We start from the raw sequence: 24,153 nt of genomic DNA on the forward strand, positions 1-24,153 counted from the left end.
TATTTTTTTGGGTTGCTAATAAAACCATTTTTTCCTTAATATCAGAGCTAAGCATCACTTTACCTAAAGTGAAAGTGGATTTAAATGAAAGTGGATTTAAAGTAAGGCTATTTACATAATATACAGGGCGGCCACAAAAACACTCCTTGATTTCAAGCAGGTATAACATGTAACTTTATTGTAATAATCTTTCACAGTTAGTAGCTTCAAATGCAGGATTTCATTCAGTTTCATGTGGTATAGGGTAGCATTAAAGGCAGTCAATGTGGGTCCCTCTGGTTGGTCGGCAAACATCGATGCGATAGTCCAGTTCGGTCCAGACGCTCTGCAGCATATCTGGTGTTATCATGCGAACTGTTTCAGTGATCTAAATTTTCAGCTCCTCCAGGGTTGCAGGTAGTGGAGGTACGTAAACTGTGTTCTTCAGATACCCCCAAAGAAAAAAGTCACAAACGGTTAGGTCCAGTGAACTCGCACACCACTTGTAGAGGTCACCGGACCTGTTTGTGACTTCTTTCTTTCGGGGTGCGTGAAGAGCACAGTTGATGTACCACCACTACCTGCAACCCTGGAGGAGCTGAAAATTTAGATCACTGAAACAGTTCGCATGATAACTTCAGATATGCTGCAGAGAGTCTGAACCGAACTGGACTATCACATCGATGTTTACCGAACAACCAGAAGGACGCACATTGACTCCCTTTAATGCTACCCTATACCACATGAAACTGAATGAAATCCTGCATCTGAAGCTACTAACTGTGAAAGATTATTACAATAAAGTTACATGTTATACCTGCTTGAAATCAAGGAGTGTGTTTTTGTGGACCCTGTACGTATATATATATATATATATATATATATATATATATATATATATATATATATATATATATATATATATATATATACATACATACATACATACATATATATTCTGTCTTTAACTAAAATCTACATAGAATATAAAGTACAGGGGTTGGTAGGAGAAAACAATATTCAAGCAGCTTCAGGGAGAACCTTAAGTATTCCCTGAAGCAAGTTTATTTTTTTCTCTGAGGATGAGGGTCCCCAGCACAGTTCCAGAGGTGGTACCTCCCTATGTTATTTATATACTTATAAGATGCTAAACCCACGGGAGAAGTTGAATAATAGCTCTAGGCCTTTCGTGTTGCAATCAACACATCATCAGGAGCTTGCAGTGTTGCAGATATGAGTAGGAAATCCAGGTACATGAATTCGAGGGAGCGACTCTAGCTAAGATGAGATGGCATCAAGCAGGCCAGTGCCAGGTGACAGACAGATGAAGGCAAGATATTAAAAGCAGTAGAAGCACTTAGGAGCCCATCGCCATTAAATAATTAGTAATGCCCTAGAGATCACATTAGTGACGTGACAGCTGTCACGAACACCACATCATTATAAAAGATTTTTAATATTTTGATCTAAGAAGCACCTGGCATCCGTCAGTATGGAAAATGTCACTGCATTCCAAAAAAAAAAAAAAAAAAGAAGGACTAAACGAAGCAGCTAAAAAGGGGAAACCATCCTATTTCCAGAGGCTAGCTCACTTTACCCTTAGGTAAGTGTAGAGCTGCATTTATGACAATTCAGTGAGTTCAGGTATGAATCCGGCTTCAGATTGTGTACAATGCCTTCAATTATAAAGTTATCGAGTTTGAATAACCCGCCACTATTATTATATAATAAGCATTTTTCAAATTTTATAAATTGCCACTTTTACAATTTTTCGTTCCAGCCAAGAGGAACAAAGAACCACGACTCTGGCTTTTGACTAACTTGCAGAGTTACTGCAGACCCTAATGCGGCTGAAAAATACATTTGATTCCTGTGCAGTTTGCATTGAATATTAGTGTTGTGATATCCTGACATATAAAATTTTGCCAGTCTGTCCCACATAAGAAAAGTTGCAGCCATTGTAACTGATCATGTAGGCACCACCAACACAGTGTTGAGGAGAATTCTTTATCAAAATATTTTATGAAAATATTTTATCTTTATCAACATATTTTATCAAATATTTTCCTAATTTCTTCATCGAGAAACTCAGGGATGCATATTCGGTGAGCTATCGGAAACATAGCGAGAAAGACATTCAATTTTACTCTTGTCTTATAGTTAAAATAGTAGTGAATGTATGAGCATACATTAGTTGTCCTCCTATAAACTGTAAACTTAAACTTTCTCAACCCAGTATATCAACATATCTAAGAATGAAAGTTTAGATTGCACTTCTTTCTCCATTGTGAATTTAGACAAGAGCGTTAAGCCTCGGTAAAAATGTATCCAGGCCCATATCATTTGACCAAAGACACAAGATATCATCCATATGTCTGAACCATTTAGCTTCACAGGGCAAGATGTCTTTCAACAGCCTAGCCTTGTAGATGAATGGTTCAGAGAACCGACATGTTGATAAATTAGACACATGTGCAACTCTTGGGTATCTTTATTGAGGAAACGTTTCGCCACACAGTGGCTTCATCAGTCCATATAAAAGAGAATCTTGAAGAACAGGAGGAGAATGAGGTAATCAGTCCCTCAACCTTGAGTCGATGTGGTCAGTCCATCAATCTTGAGTAGAATACGGCATACGTGCTGAGAAGGAGCTTATAAACTGTTGGCAGGAGAGGTGAAGCAGTCATAGGTCGTGTAACATTTGTTCAATGTTGAAGTAGGTCGTGCCCAAGAATTAGGCAAGCGAAGAATTCCCAAGTATTAAGATCCCAAGAAGTTGCAGTGTCTGAACCATTCATCTACAAACCTGTCAGACACTGCAACTTCTTGGGATCTTAATACTTGGGAATTCTTCGCTTGCCTAATTCTTGGGCACGACCTACTTCAACATTGAACAAATGTTACACGACCTATGACTTCTGCACCTCTCCTGCCAACGGTTTATAAGCTCCTTCTCAGCACGTATGCCGTATTCTATTCAAGATTGATGGACTGACCACATCGACTCAAGGTTGAGGGACTGATTACCTCATTCTCCTCCTGTTCTTCAAGATTCTCTTTTATATGGACTGATGAAGCCACTGTGTGGCGAAACGTTTCCTCAATAAAGATACCCAAGAGTTGCACATGTGTCTAATTTATCAGCCTAGCCTTGAAAAACTCTATATACAGATTGCTTAATGGTGGTGATAATGAATTTCCCATAATCGTTCCCTGCCTTTGAGCGAAGTATTTCCCATCAGACTCAAACTTGTACTCATTTACACACAACTTAATCATCTCAGTAATGGGGTTCATATCGAATGGCATGGAGAACTCATTTAATTCTTCTTCCACATAATAGACCGGGAACAGGCACTCGAGTGAAAAATTTAGCTGTGACGTCAAAACTTACTATTGTAAAATCGTTAAACATGTTAACATTTTGAAATTTGTCAATGAGATCAACATGTTTTATATGTGGGCTTCAGAAATGTTTCTAAGCATTGGAGTTAATATTGATACCAACCATTTTGACAAAGCATACGTCGTCGACTCCACCGAGCTAATAATAAGTCTCGCTAGAAAACCGGACTTGTAGGTTTTAATCAAACTGTACATACAAGGTAGTGTAGCCGACCTAGCTGATAACTGTTTAATCAGTTCCTCATTACCTCTAAGTAAGATTTTAAGTTGTTTCTTAAACTATTAACCTGGTCCAATGGGGACAAATAAGTTTCCATGTCTTCAAATAAAATGTACATTTTTCCACTATAATTTACATAGTCCATAATAACTATCGCATTTACCTTGTCTGCTTTCGTCAGGTGAGGTCTAGGATCTTTCTCTAGTCCATGGTATGACAACAAAGTTTTTAGAACAATTCGGTCCCACAGGTCTGAGCAAAGCCCTATATACTATGCCTTTGCAAATATTGAACGTTTCGGAGGATATGTCCCCTTGTTTTTCCAGACTGCAAAAAGGCTTGGCTGACCCGCAACACCCTTAGTAATTACTAAGGGTGAAGTGGGAAATAGGTTGGGTTTTCCTCATTTTGCTGCTTCCTTTCGTCCCATTTTCTTTGTATACGATGGAATTTTCCTTACTGGTAGATGCCAGATACTTTTGAGATCAGAATATTAAAGTCTTTATGATGATACGACATGAAGTGCGGAGGCATGTTGGTGATCGCTAGATCATTACTAATTTACTAATGTTGATAGGCTTCTATATGTTTCTACTGCTGCTGTTTTTTATATCTTGCCTTCATCTTTCTGGCACCTGGCACTGGTCTGCTTGATGCCATCTCATTCTAGCTAGAGTCGCTCTCTGGACTTCCTACTCATTTCTGCAACATTGCAAGCTCTTGATGGTATGTCGACTGGAACACGAAAGGCCTGTAGCTATCATTCACCGTGGTTGTTTTGCATATATACATGTCGTGCCGAATAAGTAAAGCTTGCAATTTTGGCTTAAACAGCAACGCTCTTCTTGCAGAATAAGGCAAGCGAAAATTTGTGTATGCAATAATTTCGCAAAAATCATTCTGAACCTAACGAAAAAATATATTTCATTGTGTTTCATTATTATTAAATTGTTGTAAACTTATCTAAAATATATTTAGTTGGATTAGGCTAAATTAAATTACACTTGTAATAATAAGGTTAGGTAAGTTTTCTAAGGTTCTTTTGTTACAAAATTATGAATTTTTACAATAACATAAATGGAAAAAATCTATCTTTAAACGTATAAGAGAAAATTTTAGAAAAGACTTAATTTTAAATGACTTCTTGCTAATTGACTAGTTTTGCCTAGTAGGCACGACATATATATATATATATATATATATATATATATATATATATATATATATATATATATATATATATATATATATATATATATATATATATATATATATATGTATATATATATATATATATATATATATATATATATATATATATATATATATATATATATATATATATATATATATATATATATATGTATGTATGCATGTATACGTATGCATGCATACACAAGCTCCCCTAAGGACATGGAACATGACCCTCAAGAGAAGGAACAACATGCTGTATACTGCTGACACCTCAAAAAGGACTTCATATTTCCCTTCTTATGTAATTATATTAACGGAGCATCGGTATTCCCACCCTGACGCCCCGAGTTGCAGCCCTTGTTAAACACACCTGTCTATTAAATATTCAATTACATTTTTTTTTCCAGAGCGGAACTTGTATCAGAAAATACCTTAGTCGTCCCACGGGGGATAAAAACCAAGGACTTTCTAGTATAAAGTGTTTCAACTTATTTTACAATCTTAGACTAAATAAATTTCTTAACTACGAATTGTTTTATTTGTACTTTGCACTTTATTTGTAAAGTGTTTACAAGACTTCGATACTAGTTGTAGTAACTTTTTTTTCGTGAACACTATTGCGTGGTCGTGTCTGAAAGTTGATGGAAATTTTGACGCCACTCGACGGGCTATAGTAGTAGTAGTAGTAGTAGTAGTAGTAGTAGTAGTAGCAGTAGTAGTAGTAGTAGCAGTAGTAGTAGTAGTAGCAGTAGTAGTAGTAGTAGTAGTAGTAGTAGTAGTAGTAGTAGTAGTAGTAGTAGTAGTAGTAGTAGTAGTCGAAGTATTTGTAGTTGAAGTGGTTGTGGTAGTTAAAATTGTAGTTGTAGCTGAAGTAACTGTAGCAGTTGTAATTTTAGCTGAAGTAGTTGCAGTATTAGTTACAGAAGACGTTATAGAAGTAGTGGCATTTTCACAGTAGATGATATTGTTGTAGTTGTAATAGATGTAGTTACAGTACTTGAAATAATAACTATACTTGCAGCAGTATTAGTTGGTTTAGTAGTCGTAGTTGTGGTTTTAGTTTTAGTAGTAACAGTTACACTTGCAGTTTATTTGTAGTAGTGCATGTTGTAGTAGTACATGTTGTAGTAGTACATGTTGTAGTAGTGCATGTTGTAGTAGTGCATGTTGTAGTAGTACATGTAGTAGTACATGATGTAGTAGTGTATGTTGTAGTAGTACATGTTGTAGTAGTACATGTTGTAGTAGTTCATGTTGTAGTAGTGCATGTTGTAGTAGTACATGTAGTAGTAGTACATGTTGTAGTAGTGTATGTTACAGTAGTACATGTTGTAGTAGTACATGTTGTAGTAGTACATGTAGCAGTGCTTGTTGTAGTAGTACATGTTGTAGTAGTACATGTTGTAGTAGTACATGTTGTAGTAGTACATGTTGTAGTAGTACATGTTGTAGGAGTACATGTTGTAGTAGTACATGTTGTAGTAGTACATGTTGTAGTAGTACATGTTGTAGTAGTGTATGTTGTAGTAGTACATGTTGTAGTAGTACATGTTGTAGTAGTACATGTTGTAGTAGTACATGTTGTAGTAGTACATGTTGTAGTAGTACATGTTGTAGTAGTACATGTTGTAGTAGTACATGTTGTAGTAGTGTATGTTGTAGTAGTACATGTTGTAGTAGTACATGTTGTAGTAGTACATGTTGTAGTAGTACATGTTGTAGTAGTACATGTTGTAGTAGTGTATGTTGTAGTAGTACATGTTGTAGTAGTACATGTTGTAGTAGTACATGTTGTAGTAGTACATGTTGTAGTAGTACATGTTGTAGCAGTACATGTTGTAGTAGTACATGTTGTAGTACATGTTGTAGTAGTACATGTTGTAGTAGTACATGTTGTAGTAGTGTATGTTGTAGTAGTACATGTTGTAGTTGTACATGTTGTAGTAGTACATGTTGTAGTAGTACATGTTGTAGTAGTGTTTGTTTTAGTAGTACATGTTGTAGTAGTACATGTTGTAGTAGTACATGTTGTAGTTGTACATGTTGTAGTAGTACATGTTGTAGTAGTACATGTTGTAGTAGTGTTTGTTTTAGTAGTACATGTTGTAGTAGTACATGTTGTAGTAGTGTTTGTTGTAGTAGTACATGTTGTAGTAGTGCATGCTGTAGTAGTACATGTTGTAGTAGTACATGTTGTAGTAGCGCATGTTGTAGTAGTACATGTTGTAGTAGTACATGTTGTAGTAGTACATGTTGTAGTAGTGTATGTTGTAGTAGTACATGTTGTAGTAGTGTTTGTTGTAGTAGTACATGTTGTAGTAGTACATGTTGTAGTAGTGAATGTTGTAGTAGTACATGTTGTAGTAGTACATGTTGTAGTAGTACATGCTGTAGTAGTACATGTTGTAGTAGTACATGTTGTAGTAGCGCATGTTGTAGTAGTACATGTTGTAGTAGTACATGTTGTAGTAGTAGTGAGTAGTAGTACATGTTGTAGTAGTACATGTTGTAGTAGTACATGTTGTAGTAGTACATGCTGTAGTAGTACATGTTGTAGTAGTACATGTTGTAGTAGTACATGTAGTAGTACATGTAGTAGTGAATGTTGTAGTAGTACATGTTGTAGTAGTACATGTTGTAGTAGTACATGTTGTAGTAGTGAATGTTGTAGTAGTACATGTTGTAGTAGTACATGTTGTAGTAGTACATGTTATAGTAGTACATGTTGTAGTAGTACATGTTGTAGTAGTGAATGTTGTAGTAGTACATGTAGTAGTACATGTTGTAGTAGTACATGTTGTAGTAGTACATGTTGTAGTAGTACATGTTGTAGTAGTGAATGTTGTAGTAGTACATGTTGTAGTAGTACATGTTGTAGTAGTGAATGTAGTAGTACATGTTGTAGTAGTACATGTTGTAGTAGTACATGTTGTAGTAGTGAATGTTGTAGTAGTACATGTTGTAGTAGTACATGTTGTAGTAGTACATGTTGTAGTAGTACATGTTGTAGTAGTGAATGTTGTAGTAGTACATGTTGTAGTAGTACATGTTGTAGTAGTACATGTTGTAGTAGTACATGTTGTAGTAGTACATGTTGTAGTAGTACATGTTGTAGTAGTGAATGTTGTAGTAGTACATGTAGTAGTACCTGTTGTAGTAGTGAATGTTGTAGTAGTACATGTTGTAGTAGTACATGTTGTAGTAGTACATGTTGTAGTAGTGAATGTTGTAGTAGTACATGTAGTAGTACCTGTTGTAGTAGTGAATGTTGTAGTAGTACATGTTGTAGTAGTACATGCTGTAGTAGTGTATGTTGTAGTAGTACATGTTGTAGTAGTACCTGTTGTAGTAGTACATGTTGTAGTAGTACATGTAGTAGTGCATGTTGTAGTAGTACATGTTGTAGTAGTACATGTTGTAGTACATGTTGTAGTAGTACATGTAGTGTAGTACATGTTGTAGTAGTGCATGTTGTAGTAGTACATGTAGTGTAGTACATGTTGTAGTAGTACATGTTGTAGTAGTACATGTAGTGTAGTACATGTTGTAGTAGTACATGTTGTAGTAGTACATGTTGTAGTACATGTTGTAGTAGTACATGTTGTAGTAGTACATGTTGTAGTAGTACATGTTGTAGTAGTGCATGTTGTAGTAGTACATGTTGTAGTAGTACATGTTGTAGTAGTGCATGTTGTAGTAGTACATGTTGTAGTAGTACATGTTGTAGTAGTACATGTTGTAGTAGTACACGTTGCAGTAGTACATGTTGTAGTAGTGCATGTTGCAGTAGTGTATGTTGTAGTAATACATGTTGTAGTAGTACATGTTGTAGTAGTACGTGTTGTAGTAGTACATGTTGTAGTAGTACATGTTGTAGTACATGTTGTAGTAGTACATGTTGTAGCAGTACATGTTGTAGTAGTACATGTTGTAGTAGTACATGTTGTAGTAGTGTATGTTGTAGTAGTACATGTTGTAGTAGTGCATGTTGTAGTAGTACATGTTGTAGTAGTACATGTTGTAGTAGTACATGTTGTAGTAGTGTATGTTGTAGTAGTACATGTTGTAGTAGTACATGTTGTAGTAGTGTATGTTGTAGTAGTACATGTTGTAGTAGTACATGTTGTAGTAGTGTATGTTGTAGTAGTACATGTTGTAGTAGTACATGTTATAGTAGTGTATGTTGTAGTAGTACATGTTGTAGTAGTACATGTTGTAGTAGTGTATGTTGTAGTAGTACATGTAGTAGTACATGTTGTAGTAGTACATGTAGTGTAGTACATGTTGTAGTAGTACATGTAGTGTAGTACATGTTGTAGTAGTACATGTTGTAGTAGTACATGTAGTGTAGTACATGTTGTAGTAGTACATGTAGTGTAGTACATGTTGTAGTAGTACATGTTGTAGTAGTACATGTTGTAGTACATGTTGTAGTAGTACATGTAGTGTAGTACATGTTGTAGTAGTACATGTAGTGTAGTACATGTTGTAGTAGTACATGTTGTAGTAGTACATGTTGTAGTACATGTTGTAGTAGTACATGTTGTAGTAGTACATGTTGTAGTAGTGCATGTTGTAGTAGTACATGTTGTAGTAGTACATGTTGTAGTAGTGCATGTTGTAGTAGTACATGTTGTAGTAGTACATGTTGTAGTAGTACATGTTGTAGTAGTACACGTTGCAGTAGTACATGTTGTAGTAGTGCATGTTGCAGTAGTGTATGTTGTAGTAATACATGTTGTAGTAGTACATGTTGTAGTAGTACGTGTTGTAGTAGTACATGTTGTAGTAGTACATGTTGTAGTACATGTTGTAGTAGTACATGTTGTAGCAGTACATGTTGTAGTAGTACATGTTGTAGTAGTACATGTTGTAGTAGTACATGTTGTAGTAGTACATGTTGTAGTAGTGCATGTTGTAGTAGTACATGTTGTAGTAGTACATGTTGTAGTAGTACATGTTGTAGTAGTGTATGTTGTAGTAGTACATGTTGTAGTAGTACATGTTGTAGTAGTGTATGTTGTAGTAGTACATGTTGTAGTAGTACATGTTGTAGTAGTGTATGTTGTAGTAGTACATGTTGTAGTAGTACATGTTATAGTAGTGTATGTTGTAGTAGTACATGTTGTAGTAGTACATGTTGTAGTAGTGTATGTTGTAGTAGTACATGTAGTAGTACATGTTGTAGTAGTGTATGTTGTAGTAGTACATGTTGTAGTAGTACATGTTGTAGTAGTGTATGTTGTAGTAGTACATGTTGTAGTAGTACATGTAGTAGTGCATGTTGTAGTAGTACATGTTGTAGTAGTGCATGTTGTAGTAGTACTTGTTGTAGTAGTGTATGTTGTAGTAGTACATGTAGTAGTACAAGTTGTAGTAGTACATGTTGTAGTAGTACATGTTTTATTAGTACATGTTTTAGTAGTACATGTTGTAGTAGTGTATGTTGTAGTAGTGCATGTTGTAGTAGTGCATGTTGTAGTAGTACATGTTGTAGTAGTACATGTTGTAGTAGTACATGTTTTATTAGTACATGTTTTAGTAGTACATGTTGTAGTAGTGTATGTTGTAGTAGTGCATGTTGTAGTAGTGCATGTTGTAGTAGTACATGTTGTAGTAGTGTATGTTGTAGTAGTACATGTTGTAGTAGTACATGTTGTAGTAGTACATGTTGTAGTAGTACATGTTGTAGTAGTACATGTTGTAGTAGTACATGTTGTAGTAGTAGTAGTTTCTTATATAAGTTACAGTAGTAGCACAAGTTTTATTTTAGAATTACATTAGTAATGCTCCAGTAGCAAACTTAATAATTTATAATAGTAGTAATAGTTTCTGCAGTGATACTGAAGCTGTAGTAGCAGTAGCTGTAGTCTTAGTAGCAGTGTAGTCCTAATCGTAGTAGTAGTAGTAGTAGTAGTAGTAGTAGTAGTAGTATAATCGTAGTAGTAGTATAGTAGTAGCATACTAGTAATTAAGCAGTAGTACAGTGAAGTAGTAGTATGATAGTGTCAGTAGCAGTAAAGTTAAAGCAGGTGTAGTATGGAAGGGTAGCAGTTTAATAGTAATAGTCGAAGCAGATAGGGGCCAGGAGCTTGGACTCGACCCTTGCAACCTCAACTAGGTGAGTACTGGTTCAGGTGGAGACCTCTGCACGAGCACTCTTGTCTTGCACACGAGAACAACGCCAATAACAATGATAACAACCACATCACCAACAACAGAAGCACCAAGCTTGAAGCACACTTAAAGTAAAGTGCAGAAGGTGCCAATAAGAGCAGCCAGGATTATTCCTTTGTTTCTGTTGAATCTTTGGTTACGTGTGTGGGGGGGGAGGGGGTAAGGAAGCCGAGCGTGATACACCAACTGGCTCGGATGTCGTTTACTAATTCGGCTTAAAATTCGGATATGGGGACTGAATAGGAAAGGTATATAACGTGTGGATAAGTACATCGGATTGGGGAGAGTAAAAAAATGTAAAGATGCTGATTCGAAGGGTTCAAAAACTACCAAGAGTACTGAAAAAAATAGACTTTTTTTAGTACGCTTTTTTTTTCGTACTAGTGGCAGTGTCAGTTGATCAAGTCTATTACTCTGCCTACGGATGCGTGGGTTAAGGCGTTTTTTGAATACTCCCGTAGATTAATAACACATCCAACATATTCTTACATCATTATTCTACTAGTATTACAGGGCTACGTTAATAGCACCGATCACATAAGATACCAGGTATAATAAAGAAAAAAGACTCGTGACGTTGTTTCCATAGGCACATAATCATAATGTCCATGGAATATCCACACAGGCCCACACACTCGCAGTCACGGAAGTACCCACATACAATTGGGTCTGCATACCGAAGTAACCAGACATACAAGACACCAATGTGATAACATGAAGTATCGCCGAATTCCTGAAGTTCACGAAAAGAACCAGTCTAGGGCACGCAAGGTATTTCAGGCAACTGCTGAACGTGGTACTATATCCAAGTACAGCTTAGTGAAAGTATATTCGACGTTCCTAACAATGCAAAGGGTACTGCTGTGTAACTGTCATGCAACAGCCCTGACGTTCATGGTTACACCGTCACACAAAACTCTAGGAATGTATCCCTGGACAAAAATTCGCAAGAAGAAGAGTTGTAAACCACTCATACTAGTGTATTCCAGCCTCCAGACCACAGGCCACTGCACTATGATAAATCCCACACACTTCTGAGATTTGGCCATAAGTGGATAAGTCAGAAACTTGCAAAGACACAACACTTAGCACACTGTTGTAACTAAGACACACCACTTAGCATATCTGCCACAATTCAGGCATACCGCATAGGTTTGCTGATGCAGCTGAAACACACGATGAGGCTGGAAAGATGACATACCAATACTGTCTTGCTCTGCTGCTTTAGAATCAGCTGGACGAAATACACATTATGCAAGCAGGGTCTCTCTTTCAGATGAATACTTGTATATATATATATATATATATATATATATATATATATATATATATATATATATATATATATATATATATATATATATATATATATAATAATAATAATAAAGGAGAGGGGGGTTCGAACTTCCTAACTTTGACTCCCCGCATGAGCCAGACCCAACTTACCTGTGCATGGTAGAGGCTAGACATTATTTCCCATAGCCAGGAGTCCCAGGATGGTGTCAAGTTATTTCGTTTCTGCCATGCGCCGGCCCACGAGTAATAGTTTTGATTGCTTAACAATCCGCAGTAAGTGAAATTATATACAAATATTTTATTTTATTGTTGCAGATTTTTGAGCATTCTAAAATGTCTCTGTTGCATGCGGGAATAGTTGAAATAATTTATCACCAGCCTGGCTCTCCTTATAAGGGATATAACGCCTAGTCTCCAGTGCACAACCATAGCTATATGGTGTCTGGCTAAGTGGCTATAGTACAGTGTAGTTTGATTTGCCGCTCATGTGGGGAGTCAAGCAAGGTATAGACAGAGATTCCATTATTCGAATCATCTCTTGGTCAGAAATAAAATTTCACCCGTTGCGGATAGTTAAGCAACTATCTATCTATATATATATATATATATATATATATATATATATATATATATATATATATATATATATATATATATATATATATATATATATATATATATATGCATGTATAAGTGCTGTGTTTTTGCTTATACGGAACTGTTTGAAGGTCAATACTTAAAAGATTATATCAGAGTACTACAGTTAGCAGTTAATGATTGTATCGTTACTTTTAATAAGACTGGGCTGCCATCTAGGACCAACTCTGGCTAATGCTCTATATTACTATAAGATCTGCTTGCATGACTGTCCAATGAGTTTGATTAAGTTATTGCTTTATAAGAGATATGTTGATGACACAGTTCTACATTCTGTGGATCCTAATCGGATAAGTTTCTTTTGGGATAATCTCCATACACAAAAGTAGCTAAAAAGTGTCAGAAACTGTAGGTTATCATTTCTTGATATCACTGATGAAGAAATTAAAGGTGAATTTCTTAGCATAACGTACCATAAGTCCTAATTTAACGGGATAAGCCAATACTTTTTCTCCTTTATTCCATTATTTAATAGGTGCTATTCATTGAGCTCTTCTTGATCTGTTTTTATGTTAAAAATAAATGCTTGTGATCAAAAAATCTTAAATATTAGTTATTCACTGTCATTGTTTTGAAAAATGTTGAAGTTCTTCCCTAATAAAAAGTTTATTGACCAAATATCTTTAGTGATAATCCGTAAAGGCGCCCATTACGTCAAACTTCCATTAACGGTCACATTAGTTATAACGTTTGGAAGCAATTTTCAAAATTACTATTCGCTATTTAGACCCAAATAATGTTCAAGTTCATGTTTATTCTTCTTCTCGATAGATGAAGTCGCTTCAAGCCAGAAAATCTATTGCATCTTCTCTTGGTTCAACTGTAGGACATCAGTTAAGTTTACTAAGTGTAATATTAGATATAACTGAAGCTTCTAGACTTCTAACACTAGAATCTGTCATACAGGAGTCAAGTACAACTAGCAAAGCCACCTTATTATACATCTATCAGAATTCACTACGAAACTAGCAATCATAAAATATTACTATAGTATTTTAAAACTATAGGTAGGGCAAAGAGCAGTACAGAACAGATTTAAAAATTCTCGAGAGCTTATCTATTTGACAAAATGAAGAAGTCTTCTATAAATCTGTTCACTATGAAATAATTATTACAGAGGTCCCCCTCCCCATTTTATTTGTCAAGTTTTCTCTTACACAAGTTTATTGTATTTGTTTGTACTACTGAGTAATTGGCCTGTATTTTCAAACATAACATTATATCATGATAGTTATAACATAGATAATGTTTTCCATGTTTATTTAAGATCTTGGACTGGTATGTTCAGTGTATAAATCTTCATGATGGTGTCTGAATTTTTACCGAAGCGTTGATAAACAATGAATACTTCATGAAGATATAAACTCTTCTGCTCCCCGAGAAATATACTACTACTGCAAGAAGTCGGAAATACATGAAAGAAAGCAGAAGACAGTCCTGGTGATGACAATACCAGAAGACATGCAGTAGTAGTTGCAGCAGTGGTGGTAAAAGTAGTAGTTGTAGTAATAATAGCAGTCATAGTAGCAGTAGTAGTAGTAGTAGTAGCTGTAACACTAGTAGTCATAGTAGCAGTAGTAGCTGTAGCACTAGTAGTCGTAGTAGCAGTAATGGTAGAATAGTAATATCAGTAGTACTAAGAATAGCAGCGGTAGTAGTAAGAACAGCAGCGGTAGTAGCAAGAACAGCAGCAGTAGTAGCAAGAACAGCAGCAGTAGTAGCAAGAACAGCAGCGGTAGTAATAAGAATAGCAGCAGTAGTGGAAGTAATAACAGTAGTAATAATGCTGCTGCTGCCTTCCAATACTTTTGTTACCGTACCTATTTTCCGCTCTCTTACCACTCTTCTACCCTTTTCTTCCTCACTTGTGACTTGACATTGTTCCATGGTGGACAGTAAAGTCGTCTACAGTTTCCTTCAAAAATGTACATCATTTACCAATTGCTCCAGCCAGGGTCTTGTAACTTTTATACAAAGACCCACTTGTATTCTTGGTTGACTGAGTTCGAGTTCTGCTAACTGCAGAATTTCTTTGCGCTTATTTTCGTTTGTTTCTGCAGAGTGAATCAAAAATATACAGGAGGAGAATGGAATAGCTAGAGACCATGCTTAAGGTTCATTGGTGTGCCAGGCGTTAGGAGAAACATGGCTACCACTCCTGCTGGCTACCTAACTTTATGAGGCATCTGTAGTTGAGTGATTTAAAGGGTCGGATTGTCGGCTATCTATATTTGTGGAGAGCTGGTACCCCGGGTCCGAGCCCTTCTGGCTGCGACATTTCATTGTGTTTACTTTCACTTGTTTTTGAAGAGTGCATTGAGGGGACACACACACATATACACACACACACACACTGCTGAGTCTCGACCCCTACAACCACAATTAGGTGAGTACACACACACACACACACACACACACACACACACACACACACACTAACACACACACACACACACACACACATACACACACACACACACACACATCTGGGTATCTTTATTGTAGACGTTTCGCCATCCAGTGGCTTTATCAATACCTACTCCTACTCTTAGGTTGAGGGAGTGATTACCTCATCTTCTGTACATAGTCCTACTGTCTTCAAGTTATGTCCTAGAATTTGTATTGATAAAGCCACTGGATGGCGAAACGTCTACAATAAAGATACCCAGATGTTGCACATGTGTCTTAATTTTATCACACACACAGATACACACACACACACGCACACACACACACACACACACACACTCTCTCACACACACACACACACACACACACACACACACACACACACACACACACACACACATATATATATATATATATATATATATATATATATATATATATATATATATATATACATATATATATATATATATATATGTGTGTGTGTGTGTGTGTGTGTGTGTGTGATTGTGTATATATCCGAAAGTTTTATCACCATTTGTCTATGCATTCACTGAACTTGTTTACAACGAGAGAACATTCAAGACAGTAGAGGCCAAAATCATTAATGTTCTGAGGAGAGGTGAGACGGCCGTGGTAGCCAGGGCACAAAAGGCCAGCCCCAGAAGGCTCCTTGACTGACAAGTGGCAGTTTATGTGTAACAACGACATATTGCATTTTAATTATCACTAGCTGTATTAATTAGCTTCTGGACTTTATCATTAATTCTAATGAGAGCAGTAAAAAATATGTGCTTGGACTGGATACTGGAATACTAGCCTAATTTATATCTACTCTCCATCACAGATCTTTATTGGAAAGAACGAGTTAGTTGTGGAGCCGTGGAGGGGCTTAGGAGCAGCCGCAGCGGTCTACTACCATATCTTGGATGGTGTCGAATTTGATTTTATGGTCATGATCATAGTAGAGCATCTTCATGGGCGAAAGTTTTCTGGCACCGCAACAAGGGCCGTGTTTGGCGCTGGTGCTGTTGAGCTTCTGCATGAGGGTGGTGTGGGCGTATTTGTGGGCGTAAAGGAAAGGGCATTCACCGTTACAAAAGTTGGCCTCGTATACCTTGGGGGCGACGATGAAGTCCCAACCTAAGTCGACAAAGTTGACGACCATTGGGTAGCGGCAGCACCGAGTCTCCTTGTTATTAGTAGTGCAAAAGGAGTTGACCCCACTGTTGCGTCGAGAGCGACTCCTCCTTGTCTCCTCTGTGTGGATCTCCAGCAGCGGCGCCTGCGGATGCATGTTATAGGTTAGTGCTTCTATTCCAATTGACTACCTCTAGTGAGCTTGAATTTATGAGGCTAGGCTTGTATCCAGTGGGTAACATCTACAAGTGAACTTCGGTAAAAATACCTAAGACAACTACTCATGTCAACAAAAATAGTAAAAATAATACTGTCATTGTTTCTCAATATATTAAATGTTTAAATGCATTTGAGATGTATAAGTCGCCCCAACTTCAGGTGTAGCCTCAAATGTTTCTATGGGACAAGAAGAGCTAAAGGGAATTTGCAGACATGTAATCACATAAAAAAAATACGAGAGAGACATTGTGTTGTACTGTTTCCCCATAAAATAATCGAGTATGACTTTGAAACGACAGCTGACGTTTCATATTAACCATCCTGAATATCTTGTGAGAAACATAACCTGCTCAAGACCATATTAAAAAGTTTCTATGTCGTCTATAATAATTTAATAGTTAATAGTAAAGAAGCATCCGCAAAATGGAGATAAATCTTACTATCTGATAACGACTCAGGATAGACAGAAATGTCATGTGGTTTCATTTCCAATTTGTGGGTTAGTTGTAAATTATTCCAGCCACGATTCTGTAATTTAAATTCATCGAGCTATTCATGTTTACAGTGACGAGCCTAAACCTAAACTGAAACACACTTAATCTTACATAAACTTACAATTACGTTAAACCATAATTAAACCTAAACATATGCTAAGATTAACTTACTGAACATTTCAATGCAAGGTCGCGACCAGACGCTGGTTGGTCTGTCACAGATACTAAGAGCATTCAAGAGGAAATTGAAGTTGTGCAAGAGTAAAACTGAGGCTGTAAAGACAGCAGCATGTCCATCCCTGAACGCACATCTGAAGGTCGAAACATTTTCACTCATCATCCAGGTGAAAAGCATCATCGTGGAACATATTTCCAAGCTGATCACAGAGTTTGAGACTGTGATGAAGCACTCTTGGGTAAGAAACCCATTCAGAGTTGAACCTGAGGACTTTCTTGATGATATTTTCAACATCAGCAAACTCCAGCAGCAGCTCATCAACATTCAGAATGACGAAACACGTTATAATGATTTCAAAAGGCAAAAAAGAATCACCGAGTTCATTCAGGAACAAAGTTTACAAAATAAAGCAGATTCTTGGAGGTGAATCCTTGAAAGTGCTTCTTCACTCTGTTACAACTTTCCTGTGTGAGGCAGGATTGTCAGCAGTCACGGTCACAAGGACAAAATAGAGAAACCACCTACAACCAGAGCATGATATAATATGTAGTCTGTCATCTACATCACCTTGATCTGGGGAGCTCGTTAAAATCCTGCTGTGCCAGGGACCGCGTTAATTACTGACTCGTCTCCGACGATACCGCAATTCACTTTCTGAATAGGTGTTACATTTCTTATGGATATTCATTATGATTTCTGTTTATTATATACTCAGTGGCCACTTTATTAGGTACACCCTTCTAGTACTGGGTTGGGTCTCCTCCTTTGCCCCCAAGAACAGCCTGAATTCTTCGTGGCATGGATTCAACAAGATACTAGAAACATTCCCTAAAGATTCTGGTCCATCTTGACATGATAACATAATGTAGTTGCTGCAGATTTGTTGCTGTCTTCACATTCTTGCTGTGAATCTCCCGTTCTACTTCATACCGAAGGTTTACGCCAAATTATGATACTACCATCTGTATGTAGCAGCAAAAATCGCGATTCATCAGATCAGGCGACGTTTTTCCAGTTTTCAACTGTCCAGTTTTGGTGAGCTTATGCCGACTGTAGCCTCAGTTTCCTGTTCTTAGCTGACAGAAATGGAAGCCGGTGTGGTCTGCTTCGGTGGCTCATAAACTTCAATGTTCGATGTGTTGTGCATTCAGAAATGATTTTCTGCATATCACTGTTGTATCACTTGGATATTTGTGATACTGTCGCCTTCATGTCATCTTGAATCAGTCTGGCCATTCTTCTCTGACCTTTCTCATTATTAGGACGTTTTCGCCCACAAAACTGCCGTTCAATGAATACTTAATGTTTTCACAGGATTCTCTGTAAACTCTAGAGGCTATTGGGCAAGAAAATCTTAGAAGATCGGCAGTTTCTGAGATATTCAAATCACTCCGTCTGGCACCAACAATCATTCCACGGTCAAAGTCACTTAGATCACACTTTTTCCCCATTCTGATGTTCGCTCTGAAGAACAGCTGAACCTCTTAACCATATCTGCATGCTTTTAGGCAGCTAAGTACTTCCACGTAATTAGCTGATGAGATATTTGCATTAACGAGCAAGTGTACAGGTGTACCAAATAAAGTGGCCACTGAGTGTATAGCCTACAGTTAATCAATATGATTTCAGTTTATTAGTCACTTTAATAAAATATTACCAATTACGTTTTGCTTTTGTTATTTTTTTTTAGGACCAAGACATTTTTTTTTTCACTTATGTGACAAATTAAGGTCACCATGTAGATTTTCGACAGGATTTTGGATCGATGCAAAATAGGACGTTGCTTTCATTATTATTGCCTAGCATTACTCCTTGCTTTACCATTGTGTATAAATCATACAGGAAAGCCAAGCCTTTTCAATTGTGTAGTAATGATGCTATATGTTTGTTCAAAGCATATGCATTATTACACACCAAGATTGTACTGTACTGTAGATGCACTCCCCAGACTACACTCCTCATATTATCAAAGCGACTGTGAACCTGTGTAAACCCAGCCTAGCAGGCAAATTTGCGGAACACGATGTATTCTAATGATGAATTCAGTCTACTTATAAAGTATATCCAGGGTAACCTTCTGTCTCTTTCCACCTCTACAGATTTTTTTTAAATTAAAGTATTAAACGATTCAATTCCTTTATTTAAACTCTCTGGAAATAGAACTGAGGCTACTTTGATACTACTGCAGATTATGCTACAGACACAGAGAATACTGCTGCAATAATTAAGAGCATAAGAAAGAAGGAATACTGCAACAGGCCTACTGACCCATGCGGAGCAGGTCCATGTTGTCTTCCCCAGATTAGCCCAATGATCCACCCCCCCGGATTAGCCCAATGACCCACCCAGTCTGGTCACCTGCACTCAAGGAAGGAGCACGGCACCAGACCCAGCAGCACAAGCTAGTCAGGTCCAATTCACACCCACCCACACCCACTCATGTATTTATCTTACTTATTTTTAAAACTACACAACGTTTTAGCCTGAATAACTGTACTCGGGAGTTTGTTCCACTCATCCACAACTCTATTACTATACCAGTGCTTTCCTATGTCCTTCATGAATCTAAATTTTTCCAACTTGAAACCATTGCTGCGAGTCCTGTCTTGGCTGGAAATTTTCAGCACACTATTTACATCCCTTTTATTTATTCCTGTTTTCCATTTATACACCTCGATCGTATCCCCCCTAATTCTACGCCTTTCGAGAGAGTGCAGATTCAGGGCCCTCAGTCTATCCTCATAGGGAAGATTTCTGATACATGAGATCATCTTTGTCATCCTCCTCTGTACGTTTTCCAGAGCATTTATATCCATTCTGTAATACGGTGACCAGAACTGAGCAGCATAGTCTAAATGAGGCCTAACCAAGTATATATAGAGTTGAAAAACAACCTGAGGACTTCTATTATTTATACTTCTAGATATGAAGTCAAGAATTCTGTTAGCTTTATTGCGAACACTAATGCACTGTTGTCTTGGTTTTAGATTACTGCTAACCAGAACTCCTAAATCCTTTTCGCAATCGGTAGTATTAAGATCTACATTATTTAGTTTATGTGTGGCATGGTTATTTACCTGTCCAACATTTAGAACTTTGCATTTGTCAATATTAAACTGCATCTGCCACTTCTCCGATCATTGCATCAATCTATTCAAATCATCCTGGGGTGCTCTAGTGTCCTCATTAGAATGAACTGGACGGCCTATTTTGGTGTTATCAGCAAATTTGCTAAGTCTCTATTTATTCCCTCATCTATGTCGTTTATGTAAATTGTGAACAACAAGGGACCCAACACTGACCCCTGAGGAACACCGCTTGTGACGTGCCCCCATTCTGATTTCTCCCCATTTATGCAAACTCTGCTGCCTATTTGTCAGCCATGCCTCTACCCAGGAAAAAAACGTTTCGGAATAAAGTTGTCTAACTGTTGCATATGTGTCTCCTGTTCATCTTGTCAGACACTGCAACACGTGGCATCTTGGTACAGAAAACACCTTGGACAAGCTTTTCAAGTGAGAAGGGTTGGATCTGAGAGGGACATGACCTCTCAGTTGCCTCTCACTACTACTACTACTACTACTACTACTACTACCCTGCACCTCTCCTTCCGACAGTATTTAAGTCTCCGCACTGTCGCTTGATCTTCAGATAGTTCCTGACTATGGAACTGAACTTCTCCAGGCCGAGGGACTGACAACCTCAAATTCTACGACTTTAAGGGTGATGGACTGATTACATCGTCTTCACTTCTCTACTGTTCCTGCCTACTTTCTGTATTCGACTGAAGAAGCCTACTGTGTAGGCGAAACGTTTCGGAATAAAGTTGTCTAACTGTTGCATATGTGTCTTACCTAACAACCTGTCGGTATTGTATACCATTTTGATGTTCATCTTGTCAGACACTGCAACACGTGGCATCTTGGTACAGAAAACACCTTGGACAAGCTTTTCAAGTGAGAAGGGTTGGATCTGAGAGGGACATGACCTCTCAGTTGCCTCTCACTACTACTACTACTACTACTACTACTACTACCCTGCACCTCTCCTTCCGACAGTATTTAAGTCTCCGCACTGTCGCTTGATCTTCAGATAGTTCCTGACTATGGAACTGAACTTCTCCAGGCCGAGGGACTGACAACCTCAAATTCTACGACTTTAAGGGTGATGGACTGATTACATCGTCTTCACATCTCTACTGTTCCTGCCTACTTTCTGTATTCGACTGAAGAAGCCTACTGTGTAGGCGAAACGTTTCGGAATAAAGTTGTCTAACTGTTGCATATGTGTCTTACCTAACAACCTGTCGGTATTGTATACCATTTTGATGTTCATCTTGTCAGACACTGCAACACGTGGCATCTTGGTACAGAAAACACCTTGGACAAGCTTTTCAAGTGAGAAGGGTTGGATCTGAGAGGGACATGACCTCTCAGTTGCCTCTCACTACTACTACTACTACTACTACTACTACTACCCTGCACCTCTCCTTCCGACAGTATTTAAGTCTCCGCACTGTCGCTTGATCTTCAGATAGTTCCTGACTATGGAACTGAACTTCTCCAGGCCGAGGGACTGACAACCTCAAATTCTACGACTTTAAGGGTGATGGACTGATTACATCGTCTTCACTTCTCTACTGTTCCTGCCTACTTTCTGTATTCGACTGAAGAAGCCTACTGTGTAGGCGAAACGTTTCGGAATAAAGTTGTCTAACTGTTGCATATGTGTCTTACCTAACAACAAGTCGCTATTTATTCCCTCATCTATGTCGTTTATGTAACTTGTGAACAACAAGGGACCCAACACTGACCCCTGAGGAACACCGCTTGTGACGTGCCCCCATTCTGATTTCTCCCCATTTATGCAAACTCTGCTGCCTATTTGTCAGCCATGCCTCTACCCAGGAAAAAATTTCTCCTCCTATTCCGTGTGCCTTAAGTTTCCTCAATAGCCTCTGGTGTGGAACTCTATCGAAAGCCTTACTGAAGTCCATATACACAATATCATATTCATTACCATGATCTACCTCCTCAAACACCTTAGTGAAAAAAGTTAGTAAATTCGTAAGACAGGAACGCCCCTTTGTAAAACCGTGTTGAGATTCATTAATGAATTTATGCTTATCAAGATGGCTACGAATTGCTTCGGCAATTATTGATTCCATAAATTTTCCCACTATGGAGGTAAGGCTTATTGGTCTATAGTTCGAAGCCAAGGACCTGTCACCTGCCTTGTAAATAGGTATTACATTTGCCATTTTCCACTTATCAGGCACTATGCTAGTTTGTAGTGATATGTTAAAAAGATTAGCCAAAGGTATGCTAAGTTCCTCTTTACATTCCTTTAACACCCTTGCAAACAGTTCATCAGGACCTGGGGATTTGTTAGGTTTTAGTTTCTCTAATTGTCTGAGGACCATGTCACTAGTTACCGCAATCGTGCATAGTTTATTATCATCCTGTTCTACGTAATCTATTATTTCAGGAATATCGTTAGTATTTTCCTGGGTGAAAACTGAGAGGAAGTAGGAATTTAGAATTTCACACATATCCTTATCACTGTCAGTGATCTGACCAGAGTTACTCTTAAGTGGGCCAATCTTGTCGCTAATCTTACTTCTGTATACCTGAAAGAACCCTTTTGGGCTAGTCTTTGAATCCCTTGCGACCTTAACCTCATAGTCCCTTTTTGCTTTTCTTATTCCTTTCTTTATTTCTCTCTTTAATTGAATATATTGATTTCTTAACTGCCCATCCCCTCTTCTGATACGCCTATATATGCCTCTCTTTTGACCAATGAGATGTTTTAATCTATTGTTCATCCATTTGGGATCATTTTTGTTAGATCTACTTTTCCTACTCGGACGACTACATAATTTTATAGCATCTTCTGTTTGTAATCGCATGTCTTTTTTTTGGTGATCGTAATATGTTTATGAATGTATGATAATGGATGTCTATCTCGTGTATATTATGTATATCTCAATGAAATGTTAATTACTGATGATACAGCTAATGCTGCAGTTAATGCTGTAGCTAATACTGCAGTTGCTGCTACAGCTAAGGTTATAACTCTGATCATTTTATATATGTGAAATCATCTGTCAGTCAACAAGTGGTAGATGCAGTGAGATCAAAACTACCAGGAACATCAGTCATTGCCCCCACAAATAGCGTCTTGCTTGGAGCACCTCCGGGAAACGGTGCCATTGACACAATTCTCAGGATGAAACTGAAACAGTTGAGGAGAATGGAACAACGAATAGGCAATCTTGACACCCACAATGCCTTGTACCTTCTCACAAAGTGCTTGAGTCTGCCCAGGTTGACATATTTCATAAAATGTGCACCTTATACTGCACGAATATAACGGTATTCTGAGGCAGATTTTTACGAAAATACTAACCTTACTCTAGAAGATGGGCAGTGGGACCAAGCTACACTTCCATTGAGACTAGGAGCCACTGGTGTCCGCAAGTTATCACAGATTGCGCTACCTGCTTTTCTGTCCTCATGCATTCCATCCAGAAAGCTTGTAGCAGCGATTCTCCCTTAACATCTTAGGAACAAGATTGGAGTCCAGGACAAAAAGTTCATTGACGGAGCCATGATCTGGGATAATCTAACGGGCTGTGAAATCAGACTTGCTCCCTCCAACAACTACATTATTATTATTATAATCAAGGGGGAAGCGCTAAACCCGGAGGATTATACAGCGCCTGGGGGGGATGTGGAAGGCATTCAGGCTTAATTCGGGGAACTGGAGCACAGATCCAATTCCCT

At 37.7% G+C, this 24,153-nt stretch overlaps 1 protein-coding gene across 4 annotated transcripts in view; it reads right to left on the reverse strand.

The window, feature by feature from the left end:
• Positions 1-15,819: 15,819 nt before the first annotated feature.
• The window catches only part of myo (growth/differentiation factor myoglianin), a 380,702-nt gene continuing 372,368 nt past the window's right edge, over positions 15,820-24,153 (reverse strand). For all 4 annotated transcript variants that reach the window (XM_070087896.1, XM_070087887.1, XM_070087878.1 and 1 more), the window contains exon 4: positions 15,820-16,622. In XM_070087896.1, the coding sequence (XP_069943997.1) occupies positions 16,230-16,622 (393 nt within the window). In that variant the 3' untranslated portion in view covers positions 15,820-16,229. The remainder of the gene's footprint in view (positions 16,623-24,153) is intronic.

The sequence above is a fragment of the Cherax quadricarinatus genome, chromosome 2, assembly GCF_038502225.1.
Source record: "Cherax quadricarinatus isolate ZL_2023a chromosome 2, ASM3850222v1, whole genome shotgun sequence".
NCBI classification, from domain to species: Eukaryota; Metazoa; Arthropoda; class Malacostraca; order Decapoda; family Parastacidae; genus Cherax; species Cherax quadricarinatus.